This window comes from Struthio camelus, chromosome 1, assembly GCF_040807025.1.
Source record: "Struthio camelus isolate bStrCam1 chromosome 1, bStrCam1.hap1, whole genome shotgun sequence".
NCBI classification, from domain to species: Eukaryota; Metazoa; Chordata; class Aves; order Struthioniformes; family Struthionidae; genus Struthio; species Struthio camelus.
The window spans coordinates 119,379,102-119,406,485 of NC_090942.1; the positions used below are offsets into that span (position 1 = coordinate 119,379,102).

At 43.5% G+C, this 27,384-nt stretch overlaps 1 protein-coding gene across 21 annotated transcripts in view; it reads right to left on the reverse strand.

Moving 5' to 3' along the window:
• TIAM1 (TIAM Rac1 associated GEF 1) overlaps positions 1-27,384 on the reverse strand; it is a 199,652-nt gene that overhangs the window by 42,691 nt on the left and 129,577 nt on the right. For all 21 annotated transcript variants that reach the window (XR_011135246.1, XM_068912090.1, XM_068912041.1 and 18 more), the window contains 9 exons: positions 26,535-26,982; positions 23,758-23,930; positions 19,602-19,826; positions 17,946-18,131; positions 15,113-15,259; positions 12,766-12,840; positions 11,478-11,648; positions 5,298-5,402; positions 1,629-1,710 (listed from right to left, as the gene is read on the reverse strand). Coding sequence is in view for 20 of the 21 variants with exons in the window: in XM_068912090.1 (XP_068768191.1) it covers positions 1,629-1,710; positions 5,298-5,402; positions 11,478-11,648; positions 12,766-12,840; positions 15,113-15,259; positions 17,946-18,131; positions 19,602-19,826; positions 23,758-23,930; positions 26,535-26,982 (1,612 nt within the window). In the remaining variant the exon portion in view is untranslated. The remainder of the gene's footprint in view (positions 1-1,628; positions 1,711-5,297; positions 5,403-11,477; positions 11,649-12,765; positions 12,841-15,112; positions 15,260-17,945; positions 18,132-19,601; positions 19,827-23,757; positions 23,931-26,534; positions 26,983-27,384) is intronic.

Here is a 27,384-nt window from a genome sequence, read left to right on the forward strand (position 1 = left end):
TTCTGCAAAGAGACAATGTAAGTACTAAAAACTCAAGCGTACTTAACATACAAGACGGGAAAGGATCTCAAAATGAACCCTAGCTTACACCAGGCACCAAGGCACGATCAACACAGCTATATTACCTTACTTCTGCCCCCCACATCTAAGTATTTCAGTACACACTTGTCACTGTATGAACACAGAGTACCGTTTCTATACGATACATTACAGAATACAGACATTCTGCTGCCATTTAAGTCAAAGTTTTGCCATTTCTTTCAATGAGACTCTCAGAGTCAGCTCTGGTGCGTTTAGCATTCACTCTGTGCAGGGTCAGGGCCACTGAAATGATACATCCCATGTCTCAAACAGCTGATCTCATTTCACAGGACATTACAGTGCATTTCATTGTCTTTCCCTTTTCCTTCCCAATTACAAAAAAAAAAAAAAGAAAAAGAAAAAAGGAAAGCAATAAATAGGAAATGGCAAGACATCCCTAACTCTTGCAGTGCTTTCAGACACAGCATAATTATTGAACTTAGGGCCATTGCTGTGCTAGTTAATAGTTTTCTCTTTGGCCTTCAGTATTCAAACCGCAGTCAGTACCACTGCTTTGTAGCAGAGCTCAATATTAAAATGGCCTGCAGCTGTATAATAAGCAGTTTGGGGACTCAGAATTATTCTAGTCATTAAAACAGAATATTTAGATAAACACTAAAAGATGCAAATTGGCTGCCTGTGAGGCAGGTCACATAAATAATGTTAAAAAAACACAACAGGACTGTAATTGCCGGACCAAAGGGCAAAATCACTGGGCTGAGGGTCTAGAACTTCAAATACTGGAAAGCTAAAAACTACAACCACTCCCAATATAAAAACTATGGATTTTGACGAAATTAAACTATGCATATATCTAGTTATAGAATTACATATGTGACATGTCAAATTCTGGCTCCAGAAGCCCAAGGGGGTTCCTTGCCAGGGCAGCAGGCATCACATCCCTGTGACGCAGACCTCAGGGACGGCTGGGCGAAACGGGCACCCACAGTGGGCGCCGATGGCAGGACGGCAAAAGGGCCAACAAGCTTTTCCTGCCGCGAGAGCACTGGCAGGGTGGCCAGAAGCAGCCGCGGACCCAGACGCAGAGGGGGCACAGCGGGAGCCAGCTGTGCCCTCATTGCAACCTCAGCTTTGCGCTGCCCATGCCGCAAAGCCGCCCCGAATGCGATAAAACAGATATTCCCGTTGCGAGTGACCACCCGCAAAGGCAGGATGCTGTTTCCCGCCCCACCAGGCAGCTGTAGTGCCATGCAGTGCCTCGGTCGCACGACCTCTGTACGCTGCGTTTGGAGAAACTGCAAAAACAAGAAAACATTTGTCCTTTCTGCCGCTGTAGCCTTCATCACAGCTTGCATCCTACCTAGTTCAAGCACCAGGAAAAACACTGTTCGGTGCATTACAAATAAAACCCATCCCGCTTCAGGGTAGGGGAGCTGCCTTTCTGTGGATGGCACAGAAACCTTATGTGCTCTTTGTATTCTGTTCAACAGGCCTTTCAGGTATATTAATGAATAGCAAGTAAGAGCCTGCTCACACAAGAATTGACTTGGTAGGAAGGTAAAAACAAATCAGGGAGAGAAGCTTACCATAAATATCAGAGGATGCATCAGACTTCTCTATTTGAATGTGCTGAATAATTTTCTGACAGATTTCTATTTCTTTGTATAGCTGAATAGAAGAAAACAAAAAACAATGATATGTTACCGTGGGAGGACACATTTATTGAACCATTTTGAACAGATCTTTTTTTTTTTTTTTTTAATTACAGGAGAAAGAAAGGGAGTGTGGTCATTATTTATTTACTGAGTAATTTTCTCCACACCTGTGAAATGTACGAGTAGCACAACTAGGCTTTACTGTTAGGAACATAAAAAGAAGAATATGGTGTTTTTTCACTGCCAACATAATGGCAAGGGTACATCTATTTTACCCAGGCAATGCAGTTTTGAGCACATAAGTAGGGCTTCCAATCCTGCTTCCATATTTAATAACCAGTGATTATTCAACATTTACTATTCATATTGTTTTAATAAGACGTTGCAGGAATTTCATTATTTTTATAGTTCTAAAATCGCACATATGAATTTTGTTTCTTAAATCCATTTCTTAATTAAAAGACTCTCAGATCTTATATGTGGTTCTTTTTTTCAGCAGGAAGTTTCACCTTTAACACGTTTATTTGTACCGAAACCCCCTCAAGTCTTTGAAATCATCATAAACATCCTCACTGGGAGACCAGAACAAATTCCCAGCTCCAAGTACTAATCTAGAAGCTTAAACATCTACTCCCAATTCACTCTGCCCTTCACGTGCTAAGCAACACTTCTTCAGGGCTGTGTCTCTCCATCACAGTTTGCAGTTTAAGTTAACAGGAATTGTGCTTTTAAGTCACTTACTTACACTCTTGTGCCCCGTGTCACATACTATTATACACCGGTTTTAACAAACCACTGTTGTATTGGTGCCTATCACACCGTTTGAGATAGGGAAATTCTGTTTTTCCAGACAAAGTCACTGGGGCCAGATATTTAGAGGCTCGGACCTGACATCTTCAGTAGTCAGCCCTGAGGTACCCGAAGCCATACAGGAAGCCTGTAGCTCACCACAGGTTTGAAGTTGTTTTTCCATAGCACAGACTAGAACTTAAGTATCAAACTATCTTTTCTTCTTTCGAAAAAAGAAGAAAATCACACCCACAGGTGACTGGGAGCCCATGGGTAAACATTAGTTTTACCTCCTGCTTCTATCAACACTTATGCACGTGTTTAATTGCAAATACTATGTATCACAGAAAAGCTATATACTCACTTAAATGCTTGTATATAGAAGTGCTATAAAAATCAATGAGGATGCCTTACTTGCAATACGCTTAAAATGCAGTTTTCAAGGACAGGAACCTCTTATTAAAAACATTTAAAAGAAGTGGTTGATATTTATAAAAATCTCAGCCAGATTTCAGCAGAGGTGCTAAAAAGACAAAAAGAAAAAAAGGAGCAAAAATGGCTTCCACCGATTCTTCAGATGCACTATTTTCAGAACAAAAACTGTGTCTGATCCTGGGAGCGTCCAAACAAGGCAGCTGTCCCGAGGAGCGGGATCTATCCTGCAGGATCTGGAGCTAGGAGGGAGGGTCCCCACGCTGTGACCCGGGAGCCCCTCGCTGTCCTCTGAACCTCTGCCTCTGAACCTCTACCAAAAGGGGGGCAAATAACTGGGATCCGCAGACTTCCGCTGAGCCATGCGAACCGGCGCGCCGGCGCAGGCAGCAGCGCTTGCATCTCTGCGCCACGAGGACCTGCTGCGCCCGCGATGGAGGCGGCCTGAATATTTGGGGCCGCGCTGCCTGGCGCCGCGCAGCCGACGGCCCGGGAGGCACCGCAGGTCTCTGCGGGGAGACGGTGACAGTGTCACTCCACAGGATAACAACAGTCCACAGCGGTCTCCCCGCCTTGGACGAGGAAGGCGCCAACTAGTCTTCGCTCCGCATGCAGAGATTTAATAGCAATACGGGGCGGCAGCCCCAGTGCCTTCACTCTGGCCTCATCCTACCAGCAAGATCTTCGCGGAGGCCTCTGCCTCCCGGTTCCTAATTAAAGTGGTGTGTTGCTTAATACAACAGTGCCACCTAAATCTTACCGAAAGTAGAAAGTCTGGCACGCTGAGCTGCAGCCAGAACATTCCAACATTTATTTTACAATAAAAGGTACTTACAGGTATTACTGTCTGGTAGAACACCTAACGCTAAATTCCTTCCCCCTGAGCCCTCAGTAATGTTTTTTAACACGTAATAACGTGAGCTTGTGAATTCTTAAAAGATGATGTTAGAATACAAAGCATCACCCATAATGTTTTGGGCAGCAAAGGAATACAGATATTTAATCTCCATTTCTGACTTAAATTCAGCAGCTGATGTACTCTGCAAGAAAAAGGAATACCAGCCTAAGAAACTATGTTTACCTTTTCTACAGTAATGTATTTTAAAAGCACTTTATTAGAAGGAAGCAAGGTGACATCAACATTAAATAATACTATAAAGAGCTATTCAGGAGAGAACAAAAATGCAGCTGTTAGTATAGCATATTGCAAGAGAGTTACTTAATCAAACACTTAAATAAAAGTAATTCAAATTTGTGTACAAAATAACCACACACACACAAACAGGCAATCACACAAATGCATGTTGTCTTCATGATATTAGGTTAGATACGATCCTGTAGCACCTATCTTTCAGCATGCATATAGTCTCTCTGACTGTAGAGTTTTGGCTTAATTTCACATTTTCAGAATAAACGGTAACTGATGACTACGTCAACCCTCTATCCTCTCAGCATCAGAAAAGCCACAAACATTCCTCCAGGCAATGAAACCTAAAATCTATCTCCTCCGAGATAAATTTTAATTCTTCCCAGTTTGTGCTTCATTTCCCAGTTTTAGTGCTCCACTAACACTATTTCTCACCAATTCTTTTTCCTAACAGTGATAACGGCAAACCCCAGAACTTCTTTACTAAATGAACAAGAACATCCATAATTGGCAAAGTTTTGCTTTTTATAAATAAAACAGCTACCAATAAAAAAGACTTTAAAAAGCTTTATAGGGTGCATGTGTAAAATTATAGAGCTAAAACATGACACTAATTCTGTTTGGTCTTTTTTTTTAATCCCTCATTTCAGAATTCCTTTGAAGTCTGCTTTTGAGATGCATAACATGAAAACATCCGACTGAAGCAATTAGGAAAGCATATTTTCACACACAATACCAGAGCTTTTTAACCTCAACTTTTACCTTCCCTGTCAGAAAAAAAAAAAAAAAAACCCACAACTTATGCACATATACCCCCCCCTTTAAAAAGTCAGACAAGGCAATCTAAATAAGGAATACTCAGGCCTCAATGCTATGACTGTAAAGCAAATGAGGAAAATATGAGCAACAGAAAAAGGTAACCCTGAGAGAAGTTACTTAAATGTATGCTACAGCGACCTTCACCCATTACCAGTGACTGTTCCTTCCCACTCTCTTACACACACACGTGCGCGCACACACACGCACACACAAACATAAGCAAAACATCAACTCTTTCCTGGAGATGAAATGTTTGGTGAGACTGCTTTTCTGTAGGCCAATTTGCTACGGCCAGGAAAGCACTCTGATTGCAAGTTAAAAAGCATAACTCCGCAAATTACAAATACCAGATAAACACTAATTAATAGCATCCTACAAAGTGTCATTTATTTTTGCTCTGCAGGTAGCATTACCAGTTCATAGATATCCTCTTCTGGCTTTGGTACATAAAACTGAATCTGGTTTTCGATCAGGAATTTAAGACGCAGGTAGTGAGAGGAGTGATCCAGCTGGTGTGTCTGCAAGAAGTGGAGAGGAGGAATTAGAAGAGAAAAACAACAGCTCGAATTATCTATAATTACAGAATGGAGTGACGGTCACGGAGAGAAAAAGGTGGGGATGCCCCAGCACCATCTTTCATAAGAGGCTGGAGGATTTCCTGACCTAACCAAGAACCTGAACATTCTGCTCTTCCTCAGAAATTAAATGTTCATTAAATGTTCATGTCAAGGGCAGTGCTATCACTCTATGCAGCCCCTTTGGTTCTGCTTATTTGGCACTTCCACTCCATCCCAGGCTACTGCCGAACTAAGCGGACATGATTAACGTAGAAGAATCAGAGCATACCTTTGTACACAAAGTGCATTTAAAATGGCAAGGAGGAAAATAAGTGTTCTGCTAACAACAAGAAAATGTAACAGGAGATTTTTCTCCTCTCTCTTTTGCTTTTTAGCATCTTCATAATTTAGCAAGCACGTATGGCGTGGAAAATTTCAAGCAAGGTTATGCAAAAATACCACCTGCATATGTCCTCTAAATTCAAAACAGCACAGGATAGGTTACCTTTAAAAAGCTAAAAGAAGCCAAGGGTTGCATACTGGATTAGATCCCAGTGGAAACAGGTCACACCATTTTAATGAATTAGTTATAATTAGCTGTGGATATGGCATTTGGTCTGGGAGATGTTAACGACCTTTTCTCAGCACGATTAATAAGCTCAATTTAAGCAGAGGTTAATGCAGTGTGTAATCAAAACACATCAGAATGACGATAAACACAAAGGATGTCATTCAGAAGTTACTTTCCGAAGTTCATAAATTGTTGACTAAAGCTAACGAAAAACTCCAAAGTGATTCACAAATACAGGAGGCAAATCCACCTCACTGTCGTTTTCCGAATCTCATTATCATATGTCTTATACATTTGCCTTACCATTTTCTATTCACAAATCCCCAAAGTTTCCTAGGTCTAAGTAAAAACAATGGTCCATCTGAAAATTCAGGCAAGAACATCACTGTTTCCTAGTCGTCATTTGTTGGCCTAGTGTTTTTTAAAGGCTCAGTTATCCCATTCAAGCCGGGATGGTACACTGAGACTCAGCTGACTGATCACATAGTACAGATTATGAGTAACGGGCAGCGAGTGACCGTGGAAAAGATCACACACTGACCTAGCAAAGCCTTCCGCAAATATTCGGAGAACAGCGAACATTTCTGAAAGTCCGGACTGGCCCATGAATAAAAAAGAGCTACCATAAAAAAAATTTTGACAGACCTACGGCCGCATTCTGCAGACCTACTGCTACATTCAGACACGGCCAGTTCAAAGAGCAAACTATCCTTACATAGAATTGAGTATCTGAAATGGGATAACCTCTGTCAACTGGACAAATACCTAGTTAATTGAAGTAATTTAAAATTTAAGCGAAGGCCAAAATAAAAATAGCTGAAAAGAGCAGACTGTCACCCTCTCCCCTTTTTTATCTTTCTCCTTTTTAGACAAACATTTCCTGAGTTTCACTTGTTTACTGACCATTTTTACCAGCTTCCTCTCTTATATGCACAGACATACAAATGCCTCAGAAATAAAAAGGAAGCAAAAATAGTTTTAATGTCCAAAAATGATACATATGAGTCCTAGATTAGTTTCTGCTCAGATTATTTTATTATCCCTAGACACAAACTGAAGAATGTCTTGCACAGGAATCAAATAACTAAAAAATAGAGAGAAGACATAAAAACACAGATTGCACAGCTCAAGTCAGCAGGAAAATTCTCTGATAAGTCTCACTGAAAGTACGTGAAATGCTTGAGCCATTTAAAGCAAAACTAACAGGGAAAAATACATTAAGGAAAAAAAAAAAACCAGCAGAAAAATGAAGCAGGCAGCCACCAAATTCTGTCTTCCTGTGGGCTCTCACATATTCTGCACCTCATTCACCTTCAGACATGGCCAAATGAGGCTACTGAGCACACTACACGCCAGCCAGATTTAGGCTGACATGTTAAATGAAATCTAATGAAGTCCCGGGTTCAGAGAAGACAATCATCCACAGTTGTGTATTTTTGTAGCTTCCAAAGAGCAATTCTGAACTTCTTCCTATTACAGAGAATACGCAAAGAGACATTTCTCAGCGTGTCAGAGGGCTATTAAGAAGGCCAACAGAAATCACAATCTGTTGTAGAGCGATGCAAATTTATGCAGTCTGGGCCTCAAGTCTTTCGGGTGCAAGACAGCTCGAGGCCAGAAGCTATAGTAGCTGCACTAGCAAGGCACGGAGCCCAAATTAACATACCCTGGCCCCTCCGCGGGGCTGGGAGGCACGGCACTAGCCCCACGGCTACGTGGCCTCCAGTTCAGAGCACCCGTCTGCCCCGGGGCGCCGGCAGGGTGAGCTCACGTCTGTCTGCAACGCACTCTTCAATTCTTGCTCAGATACCATCTCAAAAGAGCAGCTTTCCCTGCAGCCAGCTTGATCTATAGTTCCCAAAAGTCAATGAAAGGCCGTCTGCCTGCTTTGATACGGGCACTGAATCAGGCCTGGAGCAGACTGTCAGCACTCCCATTTTCACATAGGTCTTTGCAGGGACATTTGCTCAGGAGAAAATCACTCATGCTGGCCACTTTCGACATTAGGAGGAAGCCATACACAAAGATGACAGACGCTGTACGAGAACGCTGCTATATTCCAAAGTACAGCATTGGCTAAAGGGGTCACTGGATAAAACTCATATATTTCGAGCCATTCACTTACTTCCAAGAAATACCATCAGCTGTGGTGGATGCCACTTATCCACTGCAGTGCAACCTCATCCAAGTCGGGAAATGCGAGCCATCACCATTAAAGTTGAAATGGTACAGCACATGAGCCGTAACATTTAGTTAATTAAAATCTGTATAGCTGCAGCGAGGCATGCCTATTTAGAAATTTTACATTAGTTAAACTGTTTCAAGTAGGGGCACGATTTTCTACTGAAGTGAAAGGGCAAGGTCCTCTTAAAGTGGACATAGCTAGATACCCCTGAATGCCATACTCTTAAGCCACTCTTTTTTCTTTTCTGCATCCGTACGTGGGAAGGTGGGAGCAGAAACAGCACAGCTTTAATGATATTAATATCCTTTTGAGACCACCCAAAACACCTTTTAGCAGTCCACATAAGCGTCTTTGTTTATTTATTTCTCTCCTAATAACTTTGGGTAGGTCTGGACTAAATTAAGCAGCTAACTCCATTTAAAACACAACTCGACAGCTTAACTGACGTGCTCTTGAAGAAGAATTTACAGTCTGGGGTAGGATCCAGTTCAACAAACTCCCAGCAGCGTAGAAGTTCAGCACATTTAATCTAAACTATTTATCCATTTAGGTTCCCCTCTAGTTAAAGCAGGGGGATAGGCTCCTCAGAGGGCAATTCAGCCCGACTTAAGACAGGTCCGAAATAGCCAGGTTTGTCATTCTCTCGAGGGCTGCCCGCCTCAGCAAAGGATCGGGATGCAAAAGGCACTCGTTAACACTCGGTGCTCCCTTCTTCGGAAATCCCTGTCTGTCCTCCTCAAACTGATGTATCTTAAAAGCACATTCTTTCAGCTTGATGTGGGAAACCCTTTCATCAGCACTGAAATGACGGCATCACAGAAACACGCGAGTGATCCTGCTATATTACTCCCTTTTTGCGCCTGTGTGGCCCCAGGTTTTTTCAGTGCAGATGCGCTAGATCAAAATCAAAGCAAGCCCACAAAGCATCAGGCTTACGACCTAAGAGAAACTTGTTTCTTGCCCATCACACAGAGTCTATTTGAAAAAGGTAAATTGTGAGGAAACAGAATGTTTCTGCTTCTCTCTCACTTTTTACCCAGCTCACTCAAGACTATGCCATGGAGTCTTCCATGATCAGCTTTTGGTATTGCCCTCTCCATACGGGTTCTGCCTAAATCCATATGCAGCATGTATGTTTCTACTGAATTTTAAGACATACCATTACGCAAATTTTAGTAATACATATACACATGTTCACACTGCTAGGTATTATCTATAGGAAACAATTTAATGCATAGATACTGACTTTTCCTGCCTTCCAAGTGATGCTATTAGTTAAATCATCCGAGAAATCTTTAAGAAATAACTTCAAAACATGCTTTAGACTCTCCTCCCACTAATCTTGAATAACAAAAGTGTCACGAAACAGACTCCGAAACCTAACTCACTATATAATAACAAGCAGCAATGTTAGCATGAGAACACATTTTCTACAGTGACTTGAGTGCACTTAATGTTCCCCCATTGAATAATCAAACTCAGTTTAACAGCATGGATAGATTTAACCACATCTACAAACATGAAGAGGATTATATGAAATGTAGATCTTGAAATGTTTACTATACCAGAACTCGACTGGTTCTCAGATGGCAGATGGCAAACTCATGTGAAATGATGTGGATCAGATATTAAAGGGGAAAAAATGAGCTGAATACAAGAGACAGAAGAAAGAGATTGATTATTAAATGATATAGAAAAGAATGCATCCATCAGTGTTTTCCAGAATGAAAACTCCTACAGAAAGGAAAGAAATAGATAACAGCTCTTTAAAAAACAAACACTCACCCACCTCCCCATCTCCTTATACTCCACCACCCACAACAATCAAAAAAACAGTTGAGAGACCAGATCCTCAGCAAACACCTATTGAAAGTGATGGAGCTACACCAATTTACACTAGCTAAGGATTTGGCCCACTGAATTAATCATCTTATCCAAAGGAAAATATAAACCCTAAAAATAAAACATTACTAATAACGTGTCATCCAGCTTCCCTATTATGTCTCTCTCCAAAAATGTCATCTTTTCCTGACTACAATGAAGAGCTTTCACAAGCTGCAGCAGCGTGTAATAGTGCACCTGGCAGAGAGATGAGCACACTGTGTAATTATTCTAAACAAACGCCTTTCTCTCACCTTCCATTTCTTTAGAAAATATGCAACATGTTCTAAAAGTCCCCAAAGTTAAGCTCTTAATAGTAATAAATGTTTTCTCTTCTTTCGTTGTTGTTGTACAAAAAGAGGACTCAGTTTTCAGAACAGCACGTGACATGAGTTGGGTCTAGCTTGCAGTTAGCTGCCTAGTGGAAAACATACATTATGCGGATGCCAGAAATGAAAGCTTATATTTAATTTGTCAAAGCTTTAAACTTCACTGCTGAGCTGTAACTCTTTTTAACGGCCAAATGTCTCTGATACTTCATCCTGCAAAGACATTCAGGTGGGTTTTTTCCTCCCTTCAAAATGCAGATAAAAGCTTGCTTCTCTCTTCCCTCCTGCCACCTACACGAGGCGAACGTGACTCTGCAATGCAGACAACAAACACAAGCAACTTCTCCTACTCCTTCCACTGCTGCTTGCTCTCTGCATTCCTCCCCCGCGCCTGCCGGGGGCGGCAGGAAGCGGCAGGGGAAGGAAAGAGGGACGACACCTGGAAAGGAGGAGCGCCTGGCACCTGGGGAAGGGTGATATCATCCCACTCATCGGAGGAAGGAGGGAGCAGGTAAAGGGAGGGCTTGGCAGAGGCTTGCTCTTCCCTCAGCCGGGGTCCAGCAGGGTCTGGCAGGGAAGAGAGATGACTGCAATGCTGGGCCGCGGGGGCTTCCAGCAAAAGCAAGCTAGCTGGGGGCCAGTGCCCGAGGCATTCGCTAGGGCAGAGCCAGGGGAGAAATATCCCGAAAATAGCTTTTCTCTGATGGAGGGAGAGCAGGCAGAGAGGTAAGAGGTGGCAGCAAGAAGCAGAGTGAGAATGTGGAGGCGCTTCATAGGCTCATGCACAGCATCCAGAACGGGAAAGACATAAACCAACCCACATCTTTTCCCCCTTCACCCAAGTCAAGTCTAGCTACAGCTGTAAAGAGTTTTTCTTGTATGCGGTGCTAGCTTAATTTTACTGAATAATTCAGTATGATTCAGATTTTCCTTCAACCATGCAACTGACCTCTCAAACACAGCATGTTGTCTGAGCGCTGGAATACGAAAAAGTCACTAAGAGGTTCAGCTAAGAGGGCTCCGGCTCGTGCATGCCTCCCCACCCTCCTGGGAGCGCTCGCAGTCTTTACCTTGCAAATCATTTCGAGAACGTCTCTTGTGGTGTCCCCGGGACGGATCACTGTGAGAGCGGGCTGGTTGTTCGGCAGGCAGAACCAAGATGGGGTAAAATACTCGTGAACCCAAATATCACAGTCAGGATTGTGCTGATGGACACTGCTCAGTGCCACTTCTTTTTCCCTCTAAATAGACAAAATCCACCGTAACTCTACAAGCCAAATACAATCGCTCTCTTCATCAATAACAAGCGTAAGGAACATTACACTACGTATCCTACAGCCTTCTTACAGTGACGGCGTTTCATTCAGGAACATAGATTAAAGGCTTGTCTGGACTAGAAAATTTTGTGTTTTACCTGGGTAGCTATAAAGTGTGCCTCCCCATGCCACCCCCACAGCTCCACTGGCATAAGGTACTTATCCTGGGATTTCACCCTATGGCTGCTGGGAATGCTAGGAATGGAACAAAAACAATAATAAGGCTAAAAGAGAGGTTTAAAATTAAAACTCAAATGCACTGTATCTCTCAGTTATCTGATTCAAAGCACAAAAAACCGTTGTAGGTGCTACAGTTTCTACACCTAGGAATGGCAAAATAGCACATCTTAGCATTTACTTTGAATTTCCTGCGTTTTGTACACCCAAGTTAGATCTCAAGGTGTGACTCTCCAAAAAGTGATGGAGATTCACAATACCTATTTGCTTCAAGTGGGCTCATGCAGCTAAATCCGTATTCACTGCATGAAGAATTAAGACAGCTAAGCACTGTCTTAATGCTGTTTTATAGCTGACTTTCTCTGGGTAAAGAGAAAGCAGTTGTCACAGTTACTGCAAAACAGAAGCTCACAGAAGTATATGAAAACAAAACAGAGAAAACACGGTGCTTTCTAGTTGCAATAATCCTAAATTAAGAAAACCCCATGCGGCCGTCATAATTAGTCATTTTGCAGAATCAGTGCAGCCTGGTCCTTCTTGTGGGCAGGTGCTTCTCTTGCGTGTTAATCTTCCCCTGGGTCTGGCACATCCGTTCGTTCTTAGGATGAAATGTTTTGAGCATGGACCTCAGCTCAAATCCCCAGCGAGCTGCGGCCAGCCCTGCAGCATGCAGAGGGTGCACTTCTCTTCCAGGGGCTCCCTGTCCTGCCTCCCAGGTCCTGGGTGAACCACGACACTTTCACTGCCGGCAGAGCTCTGCGCGTGGAAGAGCTGCCCTCCCGGCGAGGTCCCACAGCACCTGCCGAAGCTGCGTTTAAGCTGGCTACGAATCGGAAGGAGCCTGGCTGGGGAGCGGGTGTTTTACCTTGCCATCTGGGACCGTGTCATCAAAGATCCCTTCTAGAGATTTCTTTACCGAATCAACTCCCTCACCAAACACCTGAGGAGAAGAACAATGCTGTTTTAAAACATTAAAAGCACCTCTGCACTATCTGAGGTACAGACGACCGCCTGACTTGATTAAAGTGCTGTATCTTAAGGGCTGGGGGAGAACAGTAAATCTAATGCCTGCTATGGAAATCAAACTGAAAAATATACATTTTCATCTCAAAAAACACAGAGGAGGAAAATATCAGCTTGTTGAAGGGAAAGGGGAAGGGGATGGGAATGGGGAAGGGGAAGGGGGGAAGGGGAAGAGCAAGCTAGTGCTGCGATGCTATGCTGAAAGACTAGAGGCTAATTGTGTTTACAGGCCTTTCACTGAATTACTCTGTTGAGCTGGATAAAGTTTATCTCCTCTTGTGCTCAGTTTCCCCATCTGTAAAGTGGAGGAAACAAAGGCTTATCCACTTGTGCTATGGCTAGGAAATCTTCAGAAGAGGAGCTCTGCAGCTGGTTGTTTTTGTAATAAACTGCCAAAAAGTACTTAACAAACATCCAGCTACCACAAGTTTGGGCTCTGTGTAATTCTTCTCTAACAAAGTAAGAGCTGGTGATCCGGCACGAGTCAAAGACCCAAAACTGACTGGACTCCATGCATGAGGAATGGCAGAATGGGAATAGTTACAGGATCCACCTCAAATCAGCATGGGACTGCGTCAGACCGGCACACCTGCAAAATGCAGCAACCCACTCTACCACGTGCCCAGCTCTACACTACCTGTCAGCTGTCTGCAGGAGATAAAAGCAGGGCGGTTATTCCAGCAGAAGCTTATAATTAAAACTGAAAAGTTAAGCTTCATAATTTCACATCACCACAGGTTTATGATCAAGTTGCTGTTTTTCATTATTAACTTTACTGTACCTAAAATGAAGCAGGAACGATGCAGGATGGGAAAAGGTCACTTCTCTTTAAGAACTTACAATTGATTGCTGTGATTTTGCAAATGCTTTGCATACTACTACATACAAGCAGAAGAATACATTCAAATACGACCTACAGACATACTGGTACCTTCCCAAAACCTCACTTTTTCTTTGACTCTCTCCGGTATGTTTGGGGGTTTTTTTGTTAACCTAGAACAAAATCCCTTTTCATCCCTGTGCACTATGGAGGAGTGAGGGGTCTGCATGGGTGTGTATGTGCATGGAGGGCTGGAGGGAGGAAGTGTGAAGAACACATTTATCCCTACTGAAAGAAAAAAGGTTGAGTTCAGGAAAAATCCAGGGAGTAAACACCTGATGTCACAGCATGCACAGAATCCTAGCTCAGGCAAAGGGCTGTGCTTGATTTGGGGAAAATAAGTACCCAGCAACTAGGGCGTCACAGCACCAGCACAAAGACTTCAGAATTTGTTCATGCAGCTATCCCTAGTTTCTAGTGAGACAGAGAGCTTTTGCTCAGTCACTGCCTTACCTAACGGTAAGCTCTTAACGTCTCACTAAAAACAAGCTAAACAATTTTACAGCATGTCCTCTGCTAAACAGAACAAACACCTGCTGCTGCTTTAATAGAAGGAAGAAGAAATCAGAAGCGGCAAAACAAAACATGCCCCAATCCTTTCTCCCCTCAAAAAAGTGAAAGAAGAAAAAGAAAAGAAAAGCCTACATTTCCTGCAATTAGATGAGGTATAGCTCTCAAAAACTGAAAGTTATAATTAGGGATGTTTGGAAAGAGTAACAGGGAAGTACCCTTCTACCACACTGAAACCTTTTGTGGAGAAGGATCTGGGGAATGACTGGGTGGAAACATTTCAGATTTTGCTTTTTAAACATCTGAAGCAAAACCAGGACTGTCCCTACTAAATACAAAGCTTTTTGTTACCTTAGGAAGTTTTCCCCAAGTTAAGCTACGTTGATCATCATCTACAAATTCAGTTTTTAATTTAAAGAAACAGACAAGTATCTATTTCTTTTTCTCTCAAAATTGTATCTGTCTTATACTGCTGCTTTGTTACTCCCGAGCTTAGGGAAAGTATCTAGCAAAAGTAGAAACAGCAGAAATGCAACAACAGTAGAAACGCAACCCATTCAGCTAAAAAAGATGTGAACTTCAAACCCCATGTGAACAGGAGCTGCTATATATATTTATCTGTAATTACAGTAACTGATTTTTGAGAAGGATGTGGAACGTGACAACTACACACTGTGAAAGATTAAACAGACAAGTTGAAGCTTGGATGTGCCAGTGCTTGATATAAGTGACTCTTCTTTGCACGAGCTACATTCTGCATGCTAACAAATAAGCCTTGAAAATATCACATATTTCATACCTGATTAATGCTTGGCCTCCCTTGTTTTTTCTTTGAGGTAGTATCCAGCCCCCAAAGAGAAGAAAACCTGCTTCTCCGTTTACTGGCAGATCTGGACATGGCCTGCGTCCTTCTCCTCACTCCAGACTCCCCTGTGCGAGCTGCCACCTGTCAATGCCATACGGTTTTAAAAGCAAAAGTTGCAGCATCCCACCATACCATTGCTTACATAACTTAACAGTGGAATCTCATGAAAAAAATGGCAAATACTAGAGTAACAATGTGTATTCACAACAGGGACAATCTTGACGCTGCCAGCCTATTTCCCTCCCACTGTAATTCAACTCATTTCTTCAGACATCAAACATCAAAAAATAAAAGGCACAGTATCCAACATTTTTTGGCATTTAATCTGAGATAATTTAAAGCAGCATAAGCATCGCAGTGTAAATCCCCAGATAATCATCACAGTGTTAAATCCCCAGCACCAGTGAAGGGTTTTTTTTTTTTTAATAAGGCTTCAAAACTGGACGCCCCAAACCTGAGATTTCAAAATCTAGCTGTTACTTCTGAAAGGTTTGCTCTTTCTCTTTGCTATTTTCTGTGAAAGCAAGCTGGGCATCCTAGAACTGACTCATAACTTTCAGAAGGCCAGATAAAGGCCTGCAAATGGGTCAAGGTATTTAAAATCTACACTTCCTTAAAGATACACGGAATCGGTAAGGAGTAAGCAAAACACAAGAAGAAAAAAAATTAAGCGAAATGACTCTTTCAATTACAAAAGTGTTAGCAGCTTGGGTACTTGAAAAACAGCCCGTGGCAACCCTTTCAGCATAAAAAGCTGTTCGCCTTTACCAGACCACATATTTTGGGAGTGTTTTCTAAATAAGGAAACTATAGTAGAAATTAGTGTAACGCTAGTGTAACGCTAGTTAGCGGTGAAGTGTTTTAGGCCAAAGTTTAAGCAGATTTCCCATCACGAGGCAGTATCAGGACATCATGCTCCTCTCCTGTGAAAAGGGAGTGGTGAGAGAGATGGCAGGTATGAACCAGTGCGAAAAGCATGGCAAGACACGCACACCCCCCCACCCTTGCAAGCTTGGAAACACACTTCCTGGAGCATCTTTTTACTAGATTCGCACAGATGAAACTACCAAAATGTGACTGCCATTTGGCAACCCCAGCTAGAGGAGCCAAACCTGAGAGTGATGTCCCAAGCTAAGGCGCTGAGAAACTGGTTGTCTGGGTATAGTAAGTTCAAATCCTACATAAAGACGGGAATAACTGAGTGCTTGCTCAGGTATCCCGGGAACAGTTGCCCGATGAGTAACAGTGACTCTCCTTTGGGAACGTGGAGAAATCAAGGAAAAGGAGAACTTGAAATACAACTGCAAGCTTCTCGATTTCCACAGACTGTCCTTGTGAGCAGTTTCTTAGCTGTACCTGGAGGACGCTTTTTTAGAGGAACCTGGCAGACTTAACACATACTCTGACTATGGTACTGAAGAACACCTTCAGGAGAGCTGGGGTGCCATGCTGTCGCCATTTGGCAACCAGCTCAAAATCCTGAGGCTCCCTGCACCATCTACGCACTATTGAGGGTAAAGGGGGACACAAGAGTTTGCTTAAAGGAAAAGAAAGCACGTGCCTTTCCCAATGCAACATATTCAAAACATCTTGTTTTCACACTTGGCTCTGAAGAGAGACCAGCATGAGGAGGCAGACTGTTTTTCAAGCTAACGCTCAGCGCTTTGCTAGATGCAAAAAAATAAGCACAAATGCAAATGACAGCCCGGCACTTAAAAAAAAATATAAATCCACCAGCAATTATCAGGATGATGACGCTAATCTTTTCATATATAAAAGAATAATAACGCCCCTGACTGAATTACTGCTCTGGATTCAATTGAAGGGTACAGCTGACATCTACAAGACAACAGTGGAGCTCAGCTATTTCTGTGACGCTCCAGGAGCCCAAGCTGAGGCTACAGGCACACGATTTAAATTCATTTAAAAACCCAACACTTTGCAATACACTTCCCTGTATTTTAACGAGCTGACTCGTTACATTACTTAAATTTAAACAACCATTCCAAACAACTGACGACTTGTTTGCCGCATCATAAGTAGTACAGAAGAACATTTCCTCTCCCTTGTGGAGCATCAGGTGCTGATCACTGGCAACAGGATATTAGACTAATTGGTCAGTAGTTTCACCCATATGGTAGAAAGCAAGTCATGCCCTAGTGGGTCTAAGCCAACACACGGTGAGGGCCTCGGAAAGACTCCTATTCACTTCACAGGGTTTTTGGATTAGGCCCATGTACATGGACATTAGAGATGAGCCTGTATTACACAGCCAGATCTTAGTCTTTCCAAATTCCAGAACCGTGTACATCCAGCTTTCTGGCTCAGGCCAGTAGGAGAGATGGGAACAAGCTGCAAAGAACAGATATACACTATCCCAAACGCAGTCTTTGTGTTTTGGGACAGGCTCATTGCAAGCACCCAGAGAAGCACCCTCTGCCTCCAGCAGCTCTTGGAGTCCTTGTCTTTGTAACAGGAAGATCTGTTTATAGAAAGCATGTTTACAGTGCAGAGCTGGAAATTCAAAATCACATGTTTAGGAGCAACATGGCTCTTCTGCTTTCACAAGGCCATGACTTGCAAGCATCTGCTTTTCAGTTTACATCCAAGACACATAGCTCTTTCAGGAAGCAGAATTTTCTGTGGGCTAAGGTAAGGGCTCACCCCACAGAAAGAGACTGCTGTTTGTCAATTTAATCTCTCTGTTGAACGCATTAAGCCATTTGCAGGTTGGCAAAGATGACCCCTGGCCTCTGTTCAGACTTACCAGTGCGTGAAACGAAGAGACTGAAAAGATTCCAAGGCGGCCCATCGCAACTTTAGTTGGACGACTGGCAAAAGCAAGCAGTCTTTTGGGGTTTGGGAGCTCCCCTCCTTGGAGACTAGCCAAATAACAGCGGTACCGAAATAGATCCATCTGGAACTGTTCAAGATTCTGCTCCCAAACGAAGATCTGTATACAGCAAAGATTGAGGAGTGAGAGGCAGGAGGAGAGAAGGGGAGAGGAGGAAGAGCAGAGGGATAAACACCTTGAAAAAACTGTCCTGTTCCCACTAATATATCTCTTTTATCAATGCTGATCTAATTTTCAAAGAACAAGAAACCTTAATTCCCCTTCTTCCTCACTCTTCTCTCCCCTCCCCACCCCACTTTTTAAAGAAAAGTTGTCATTAGGTGGAAAATAAATTCTTTTTCTTATGTACATTTCAGAAGTCTTCTCAAGGGACAACTGCTCCTCTGACTCCATGCTAATTAATAGGATTAAAATTCCATTTTAAATTTTCTTTGTACTCCAGGATTCTCTTCTGAGTAGTCCCTTAAGAGGCTTCTTTCATGCATCGAGGGCATCTGAGAAACAAGACCAAAACTCCCCAAATTCCACAAACAAAGTGCCCTGGATCAGCAGCCGCAACAGCAGCACTGCTGTAAGAATCAGCGAAGCTTGCCATTATACTTGAAAAAGTGAAGTACGCTGGGGATAATTAATCTTATCAGTGGAAGAGCACTGTAATCAGCCCACGTGAGGGCTTATTTAAATAATTCAAATTGCTGATAGGAAACAGTTTCAAAGTGTTTAGAAAAACTCAGTTACATAAACAGAGAGACTGCTCTGTCCTCTCACTGTGAGTGACAGCCTTTGAACAAGGCCCTTTGAACAGAGGCAAAGCGTCTCTCCCCTCTCCCACCTCTTCTCACGAGTTTCTAGGGGGTACAAAATCTCTTCAGCGTAGCACATGAAGGCCCCCACCGCTCCTCGTGGTTTGCATTCCAAGCACATTTGGCAGCCGGGGTAAAAGAGTTACCAACTAATGAAGCAGGCACCATATGTTAGTTTCCTAGAATAAGGTGCCGCCGTGACAGCGGGAGAGACATCTGCTCTAGGCTCTCTGCTTCTCAAATGCAACCAAGTTGTCCACTTGAAGTTGGAAGGACCAGTCACAAGGGGAAACGAGGGCTGGCAGCCATAAGGCCAAGGCCGCCCCTCGCAACAAACGGGAACCAGGGAACGCCTCTTCCTCCCATCTGCCAGGGAAAGAATCAACCTCTTCCACGCTTCAGACAACGGCGACAGCAGCATTTGCCGGTCTATGGCCAGCTCCTCCCTGCGATATTTTGCTACTATGGCCCAGCAGCCTCTTCCCTCCCCTAAAGCCCTCACTTGACATCCATGACACTAGCCAAACCCGTCATGTGGAGGCAGCTGTGCCAGAAGAGAACCCGTGCTCTACCTTAGCATATGTCGTATGGAGAAATGGTGCCACTAGGGCAGCTAACGCAACTCTCCCGCCAGCATATGTCCCACCTACGCTGGGGAGCTCTGCCAGCACACATACACGGCAGAGAGGGAGCAGAGACAGCCACAGCTAATCTGAAGAAGGCCTTAAATATTTGCTAGGGGCCTATTTCACATAAGCAAGATTACTTGATCCAGTATGGTCTTCTTTTTCTTGGAGTCCGTTACTGAGGAGAGCTGCATTTCACCCATTTTCTTCATCTTCTCATCCATATCGATCTTCTGCTCCAGCTTTTTAATCTCTGTTTTCAGAAGTTTGACAGTGTCCTCTTTGTGATGCTGCCTTGCCACCGCGGTTGCACAAGCTGAATGGATTGCAGTGATCCAGTTCTCAAGCTCTGTCTGGCTAGAAGTCTGAAGAGAGGAAAAGAGGGGAAAAAAGTCAGGATTCTCTTTAAAATTTATTAGAGATTAACAAATGCAATTCCAAGGAGTTTCCTTTCCCTTTGATCTTAAGAATCAAAGCCTTAAATCCACTTATGAGAGAAGTAATAAAAACCCATCATTCTTGAGCAGGTCATTTTTAGCTCAGCACCAGGCAGGTAGCGCTTAGAATTACATCTATATCTGTGTCCTGCAGCCGTACAGTGTTTCCCAGTAAGTGCTTAAGAATTACCTTGCTTGCTCAATGTAATGCTGTCATAATTGTAGCTCATCATTTAATGACATTTTCTAGACTCCCACAGTGAATGCCCCAGTCTTTGCACTATGGAGAGCTTTTCTGGCACGCAACAGTTAATAATAAATCAAAGGCATAACACTTGGCCATGATATCTATCACTAGCTTTACTATGACGCATAGACAAAGAACCTTTCCCTTTCTGAAGATCCTAAAGTGCTCTGAAGAGGACCTGTATGGCTAAAGGCAGGCTCTCATAAATTTTACAGCTCTTCTACTGTCCCTTTGCAAGCATGTGTGTGACAGTTTCGGAAGAGGGCAGATATTTGGTTGGCACATGGGGTACCAGTACATTTTTCTGGAAGAGCACTATTCTGACTAGAGGCTTTTGGAACAGAAAGAAAAATACTTCAAAGCATTCCTTTTCCAAGCTTTCAAAATAAAAAGCAAATCTTCTTAGCTTTCTTACTAAACCTCAGTCCTTTAGAGTAGGTTGTAAAACAAAATTTACAGCCAGCTCAGTGTTGCCGCAGACTTGCTCTGAGTGTCAACCTTCATCAGTAATCACACTGCTATTTGGCTCATGGCTGAAAAAGTAACAAGGTGCCAAGCCACCCTGTTCTAATTAAACTTTCTGATGATACCTGATCTATAAATAGATAGCACAGTATGATTCTCCAGTTGATAGCACAGATGAAGAAGGTCATCCTCATTGCGCTCCTAGCAGTCACAATTAACAGCAAAGGATGCGGCTTGCTGAAGACAAGGAGAAATTCCCACAGAAGCCTGATTTTGGAAATCACTTATGGCCATGCCACACTGCAGAACTGAAACAGGTGAAGCACATAAGTCCCAGAAAGACATAATTTTCCTTAACTGAGTTAGAAGACCTAAGGAGAAGGTAGGCTCTACATTAAGAAGACTGATCTTTTGGTTTCTGGTCTCAGCTGGCCCTAAGCAAAGTGTATTGCTTAAATTTAACAGGTTCACTACCCAGGTAATAATACAAACAAGCTTTCATTAATAAACGTGGGCTTCAATGTCTTACTGCCAGTGTTGAAGACATGTTGATCCCTCCTTGCTGAGCAGTTTCTGCTGAAATTAGAGAACTATTTGCAGAATAAGGGACAGCCTGGCTACAGTCAGGTGTTGGAATCTTGCCCCACCAGCTACAAAGACATTCTTTGTACGGAAGAGAGTACCACTGGCATTGAAATAATATGGTATGTTCTGTTAATTCCTAGCAAAATCATAACAGCAAGAAGTCATATTTTTATTGTATTCCATTTTAAAACACTATCCATATGTCATTAGATTCAGCTATTGTTTAGGCTTTTTGAAGAAAGGGAAGGAAAAAAGAATCCGAAAAGGATTCTAGGAGTTGAAGACTTTTCTTGTAGATGTACGGGCAAGGGAAATCACTCTACTTCTCAATGGGAAGGACCATGTAAACAGGCTGCAAATATCTGACATATAAGTATGTGGTTTCATAAATTGCTCTGAGCTTCTGGAAAATGCATGTGATATTTGCAGGTAATGGATTTGTGTAGGCATGATAAGCACTGACTGAGCAAGGAATCGGTGTAGGAGGTGTACGATGTCTCTAGATGCAATGCAATGGCAAGGCTTGTTAAAAGATGCCTGTTATCTACGCACATTACAAAGTAATCCTGTTTTTCTCCCTAAGTACACAGTCTCCATAGGACAGAAATAGTCCTCTTCAGGTCTGTGATGTCTTCTCAACACAAGAGCTACTACAACAGCGTGTTAAGTGCGGCTGTACGTGAAAAACATTAGTAGCTAAGTAACACTGCTGAACAGTCATACACGTGCTTCAGCTGCTCTGCATGCATCAGAGCAAGCCCTACAGTGCAATCACTTGCACATTATTTCCATCAGTATGGCTGAGCTCCTTCCCTTCTCCCCAGATCCATCCCTTCTTTTTCTTCTGCTTCTGCTTCATTAGAGTTGCATGGGTTCCACAGCAGAGGGGGCACATCAAGAAAAAATTTCCACAAGGCAACATAAATTATTGTTTTTCATTTGAAAGGGCTCGTTTTTGCTCTTTCCCACAAAGTTACATGAAAATCTACCCATGCTATAATGGCACAGGGCTCTTAATGAATAAGGCCCTATGTTGCCACAAAAGAAATGTACTGAATGTGACCTTTTCAGTATTTAGCCTCCATTGACATTAATTTTATGAGAATGAAGGTTTTTCCTTAGAAAACGGTAAGTACAAGAATTTATAACTCTTATCGGTATATCAGGAGGTGATGGTGTACCACGGCCTTTTAAATATATGCTGAGTCCATAAGCAACCACGCTTGCCTCCTGAATGAAGCTCTCCAGGTGGCAAAATACACTTACCCCTTCAGAGCAGGGGATGAAGGAAAAAGGGGCAGCACAGCATTCCACTATGAGCTGAGGAAAAATCAAGCTGAAGTGGCAGGTTGCAAAAAATGGGTTATTTTCAGTGTGCAATCAGATCTTCAGCATCTTCAAGGATGTAAACCAGACCACTTTGAGTCAGTAAAGCGGTGCTGTTCTGCTCCAGTTTGAAAATCTAGCCCCTTTTTTATAACAGTTGAGAGGACTGGTGAGACAGCGTGCTATGAACGATTTGCTCTGGAGCACAAGGGAGTGATGGCTGGGGGCACATCCTACGACAGAATAACTTGTGGCTTAAGAAGGCAAGAAACTCTAAATACGTTGTCACTGGAAAGGGAAATAAATGAAGTTTTCCTCCAATTAATAAAATGGGATTAAAAGAGGAGGAAATGGCACTACTTCAGCATAGGCTGGCAACTACAAATAAAAGAATGTTACATCTTGACTAGTGAGATGTTGTGGTAAGAAAGGAACCCCGGGTGGCACCCCTGAAAAGCACTCAAAGAAGCAGCAGTAATCAAAAAGCAGAAACTACTTTTCAGTGAAATATATCAGCTTGTGTTGGGCCTTTGGTATAAACTCTGGATTTTCTTTAAAAAAAAGTACTCTGTGAACGACAGACATTTCTATTTTCTGATTAAGAAAAAAAAAACATGCCATTTCAGTCTGCTCTCAGACAGCAGCAAAACGCTGATTAATGTCTATACGAACAGAGGGCAACTGGATTCTGAACAGCCACCGCAAATGAAAAGAACATCTGGAGCTCCAAATACTCTCTCGCACTTCAAACGCCTTTTGGTCATGTAAAGCCCTCCAGCCTCTCTGTAAGGTCCCATCTCTGATATATGTCTCTTGTGAGATGCAGATAGTGTTACAGCCCATTTAAGGCACTACCGTGGTTCCTATACGGTAAGCGGCCTGATCTGTGTGTTATAACCACACTGACAAACAATGCAAAATTCCTGATTTCTTACAGGGCTGTCACAATATTTCTCAAGGAATTAACAGCAAAGTTCAACCATCTACACAAAGAGGGTCCAGTCAGGCAATAAAACAGCCGATTTGACAGTCCTTCACACTTGGTGTTAGGTCTCTTGAGTGGCATTTATCAGATATCCTTCCTCTTACTCAGCCAAAGGAAAATCCTAAACCTACTGGAGTCAGCAGGATTTTTCCACTGATTTGAAACAGAGCTAAGATTTTCTCCGTGGTCTGTGGGATGAACAAGAGAGAGAAAAAGAGAACAACTCCGTAAAACGCACAAACACAACCAACCTGAAAGAGGAACGCATCCCCAAGCGAATTGCTGAGACAGAAAACAAAGTCCTTCTTGGGGTGTTCAGGCACCGCTTGCACTATGCTGTTTTCCACCCAGACAGCGTGCTTTGGGATGCTGTTGTGGTCAATGCCAGATCTGCCATCAGTCTCATAAAAAAATAACGTACACCCTAAGAGAGACAATTAGATATTAGCAAGCACCACATTTCAACGCAACAGCCACCCCGTGTCTATTCCATGTTAATAACTGGGAGTAGAAATCATCCTTACAACCGCCACAGGGATGAGAAAAAAACACTTCATTTGCCAGGGCCTCTTCAGGTCTTCAGCCTCGCTGCCGAGACCACCAGCGAAAGCCCAGTTGGCCCTACGACCCAGCAGTTTCCGCGCCACGGGGGAGCACCCTGCCACACCACGAGCTACGTCGTGCAGCTCCAGCACGGACAGTTTGTTTGCCCTGAGACTGGTAAAACAGAGCACCATGAGCCAAGAAGATCGCGGGTGGCGAAGTGCAGCTCAGGATGCGAAATATCATTATAAATCTCTACGGGGGGCTTTAAGGCCGTGCTGTCCCACCAAGGTGACCAAAGCAAGGATGGCAGCGTGGCTCCCCTCGCAGAGCCCGCAGCTGCGAGCTGGCCAGGCCAGACCTGCGGAGCAGATGGGCCCGAAGGCAGTCCTAACCTGCCTTGCCCAAGCCTCTTGCAGCTGCTAAGTTACTGCAGCCCCTTGAAGGCAAAGATCAAGTTTTTTAATTAGTGGATGCAGATGAATAACTGGAAGAAAAATTGTCTGGAAGGAGCTGTGCTCACTGGAAGATTGACATACCAAAAAAAAAAAAAAGGGGGGGGGGAACAAATCAAATCCTTATTCTGCTATAAGGTTTCAGCTGTGAGTCACAGTGATACAGTTGAAAACAAAAACACATTTCAGTTGAGGACAGCAAACAACCTGCTGGTTTTACAAAATCATCTTTACAGCTCTCTGGAGAAAAGGTGTAGCAAATCTGTAACCTTAGGGTCTCTTTTCTCTACCTCAGTTTTCCCCCACCTTTCACCATTATCTACACTGTTTTAAATCAAAAGTGATGCCTTGTTTTTCTTCCACTGAAAAGGGTCCTCTCGGTGCAAAGCGGTGCACTGTTTCCCAGTCAGCTCAGCCTCTCAGAAAACTATTTGCAGACAAACAAAAGCAGCTGTTAACTTCAAAGCCTCGTTTAAATACTAACATTATTAAAGGCGCAGCAATCTAAGGAGCAAACACTCAACTTGAGTCAAAGCACTTTAAAATAACATAGCCTTTCTGCTCATCCTTCCCCTTTTTCCTCCCAGATGGCCCTTTGTTTCCCAGCCCCTCACAGCAAGACCTTCCTGCCACAGGACCTCCGCTCCAAGGAGACTAGGGCTTCCCTCTGCCCTCTCGCCCGCCAAGCCCACCTTTTTTTACTTCCCCAGTCCCTCTAACAGCTGCAAGGAAGAGCTGGCACATACCATGTTTTTTGGTATTAAAATACTGCTTCAAACACTCTGCAGGAGGGGCAGGACTTTAACCCTTCTAAACTTTTGGGTAATCCCATCTACACCAGGATATGTGGCCTGGTGCTGCGCCCTCCCTCTGACACTTTTCTATGTGAATCACAGACGAGGCCGGTTGTAGTTGGGAAAAGGAAGGTCCCAATCACTGCAGACTTTGCTTTCCATTTTGCTGCTACACAGAGATTAATTGGAGGCTGCTTTCAGAGGGCAGCAGCAAGTTTTGCTGCTTTCTTAATATTCATGTGCATTTATAAATACTCAGACCCCAAATGGGACTGGAGCTCCATCCTACCAGAATCTGTAAAAATACAGAAAGAAAGGAGTTTGTGGCCTGGAAAGCTACAGATGCCAGCGGCAGGGCAGGGCACCCTCAGCTGAAGTGACTGCCCACCATCATGCAGCAAATGAGCTGCAGAACCAAAGCCAAAGTCTCCTAAGTCTCAGGACAGCCTTGGTGACCAAACCACAGCTTTCCTCTCCACACCGCGCACTCTGTGTTGTAACTTTTCTGGCTTTTTATATCCTTGAGGCAAATAGAAGCCTCAGAGAACCTGAAACCCAGGGCACTAAGCACCACAGAAATGTACACAAATGCTTGTGCGCACTTGAACATACACTGGCAGCCACCCTCATCTCTAGTGAACTTCTGTTATCTGACCCGTGCTGGCTGCAGCAGGTATTTAGCTTATCAGCAAGCAGTAGACACGCTTCCTAAAGGAAAACGCCCAGTGATCAGAGAAGCCAACCTAGACAATGCCAGCAAGATTTGAAGCATGGTAGGAGCCCTGCTTCAGCAGCAGCACAGTTGTGTGACTTTGACTACACCCACGCCATAATGTGAGCATGTCAATGACCCATAAATAAAACCCTACTCTAATCAGGACCACTTCTTGATACTTCCTATTAGTTTCAGTGAAGTCCACGGCAGCTTTTGTTAAGAGGCTAGGCTATTAGTTTCTTCATCTTGTTTTGTAATAGGAAAAAAAAAAGAAAAACAGCATATGCGTAGTTGTCTCGGATGGAAAACAAATCACTACGCGCTCAGGCCCCCGTGCAGCTGCTGCAAACTCAGCCCCTTGTAGAACTGGAGCCTGCCTTTGTCAACTGGCAGTGTTTAAACACTAAATCATATCTACAACCTCCAGGCTTTGAATTACGGGCCATATTCTGCTCTAACACATATTCTGCAGGACAACTCGGATGCCTATTTGAAGGAACACTTGCACATTTGCTCTGTACCTTTCAAGGAAACCCAATAGTGCTTCCATTTCCTGCGCGTGGCCGACTCCACTTTCTTATTCTTTTTGTGCACCAGAAAGTTTTTCACTGCCAGAGCTCCGGCTTTCCGTACCGTGCCCTGGGCAGCTGTCAAGAGGATGTCAGACTGTCCCGGGGAGCTGAGGGTACCACTGCTTTGCTCATCGCTGAGGGCAGAGCCGGCCTCCTCCAGGTTCTCGCTGTTGGTGGTGCTCATCTCCAGCTCCCGGCGGAAGTTCTCGTATACCCCCTGGCGAAGGCCGTCGCCTGTCGAGCTACTCCCGCTGTCACTGCCAATGAAAGCTCGACTGGCTGTCGGAGAGTAACTGGAGTTGGTAGCATTGGAGCGTCTAGAAAGGAGGTCGGCATCGGTGGCTGCTCCTTCAATCCCGCTGTCGGTGAACTCGCTCCCTTCACCTGCGTTCACATCCTATTTACAAGAAAGACACAACATCAGATGGAGAGCATGCCGTGCGCTGCCCGACCAAGCCTGGTGTTCTGGAGACACAAAGAGAACCTGAAATTCCCAAGTCATACCACATGTTTTCATGGTCTTATCTTTTCTGGCACTGGAAATACCTTATCTCTTTCTTCTGAAAACAACTGGAAGAAAAGGTACGGCAGACAGGACTTCCAGTAAAGTTTAGGAAAGACCAAACACACAAGCATAATTTTAGGAGGTGTCTGAAAATGTAGCATGGAGCTTCATCTGTTTACATTAGGCTAGGTTAACAGTGCTAAAGGTTTTGCAAAAGGAGAACATATGGAAGCAAAAACTGACAGTGTCAGGAAAAGTAGCAATCAACCTACACATTTTGAAAAGAAAACATTG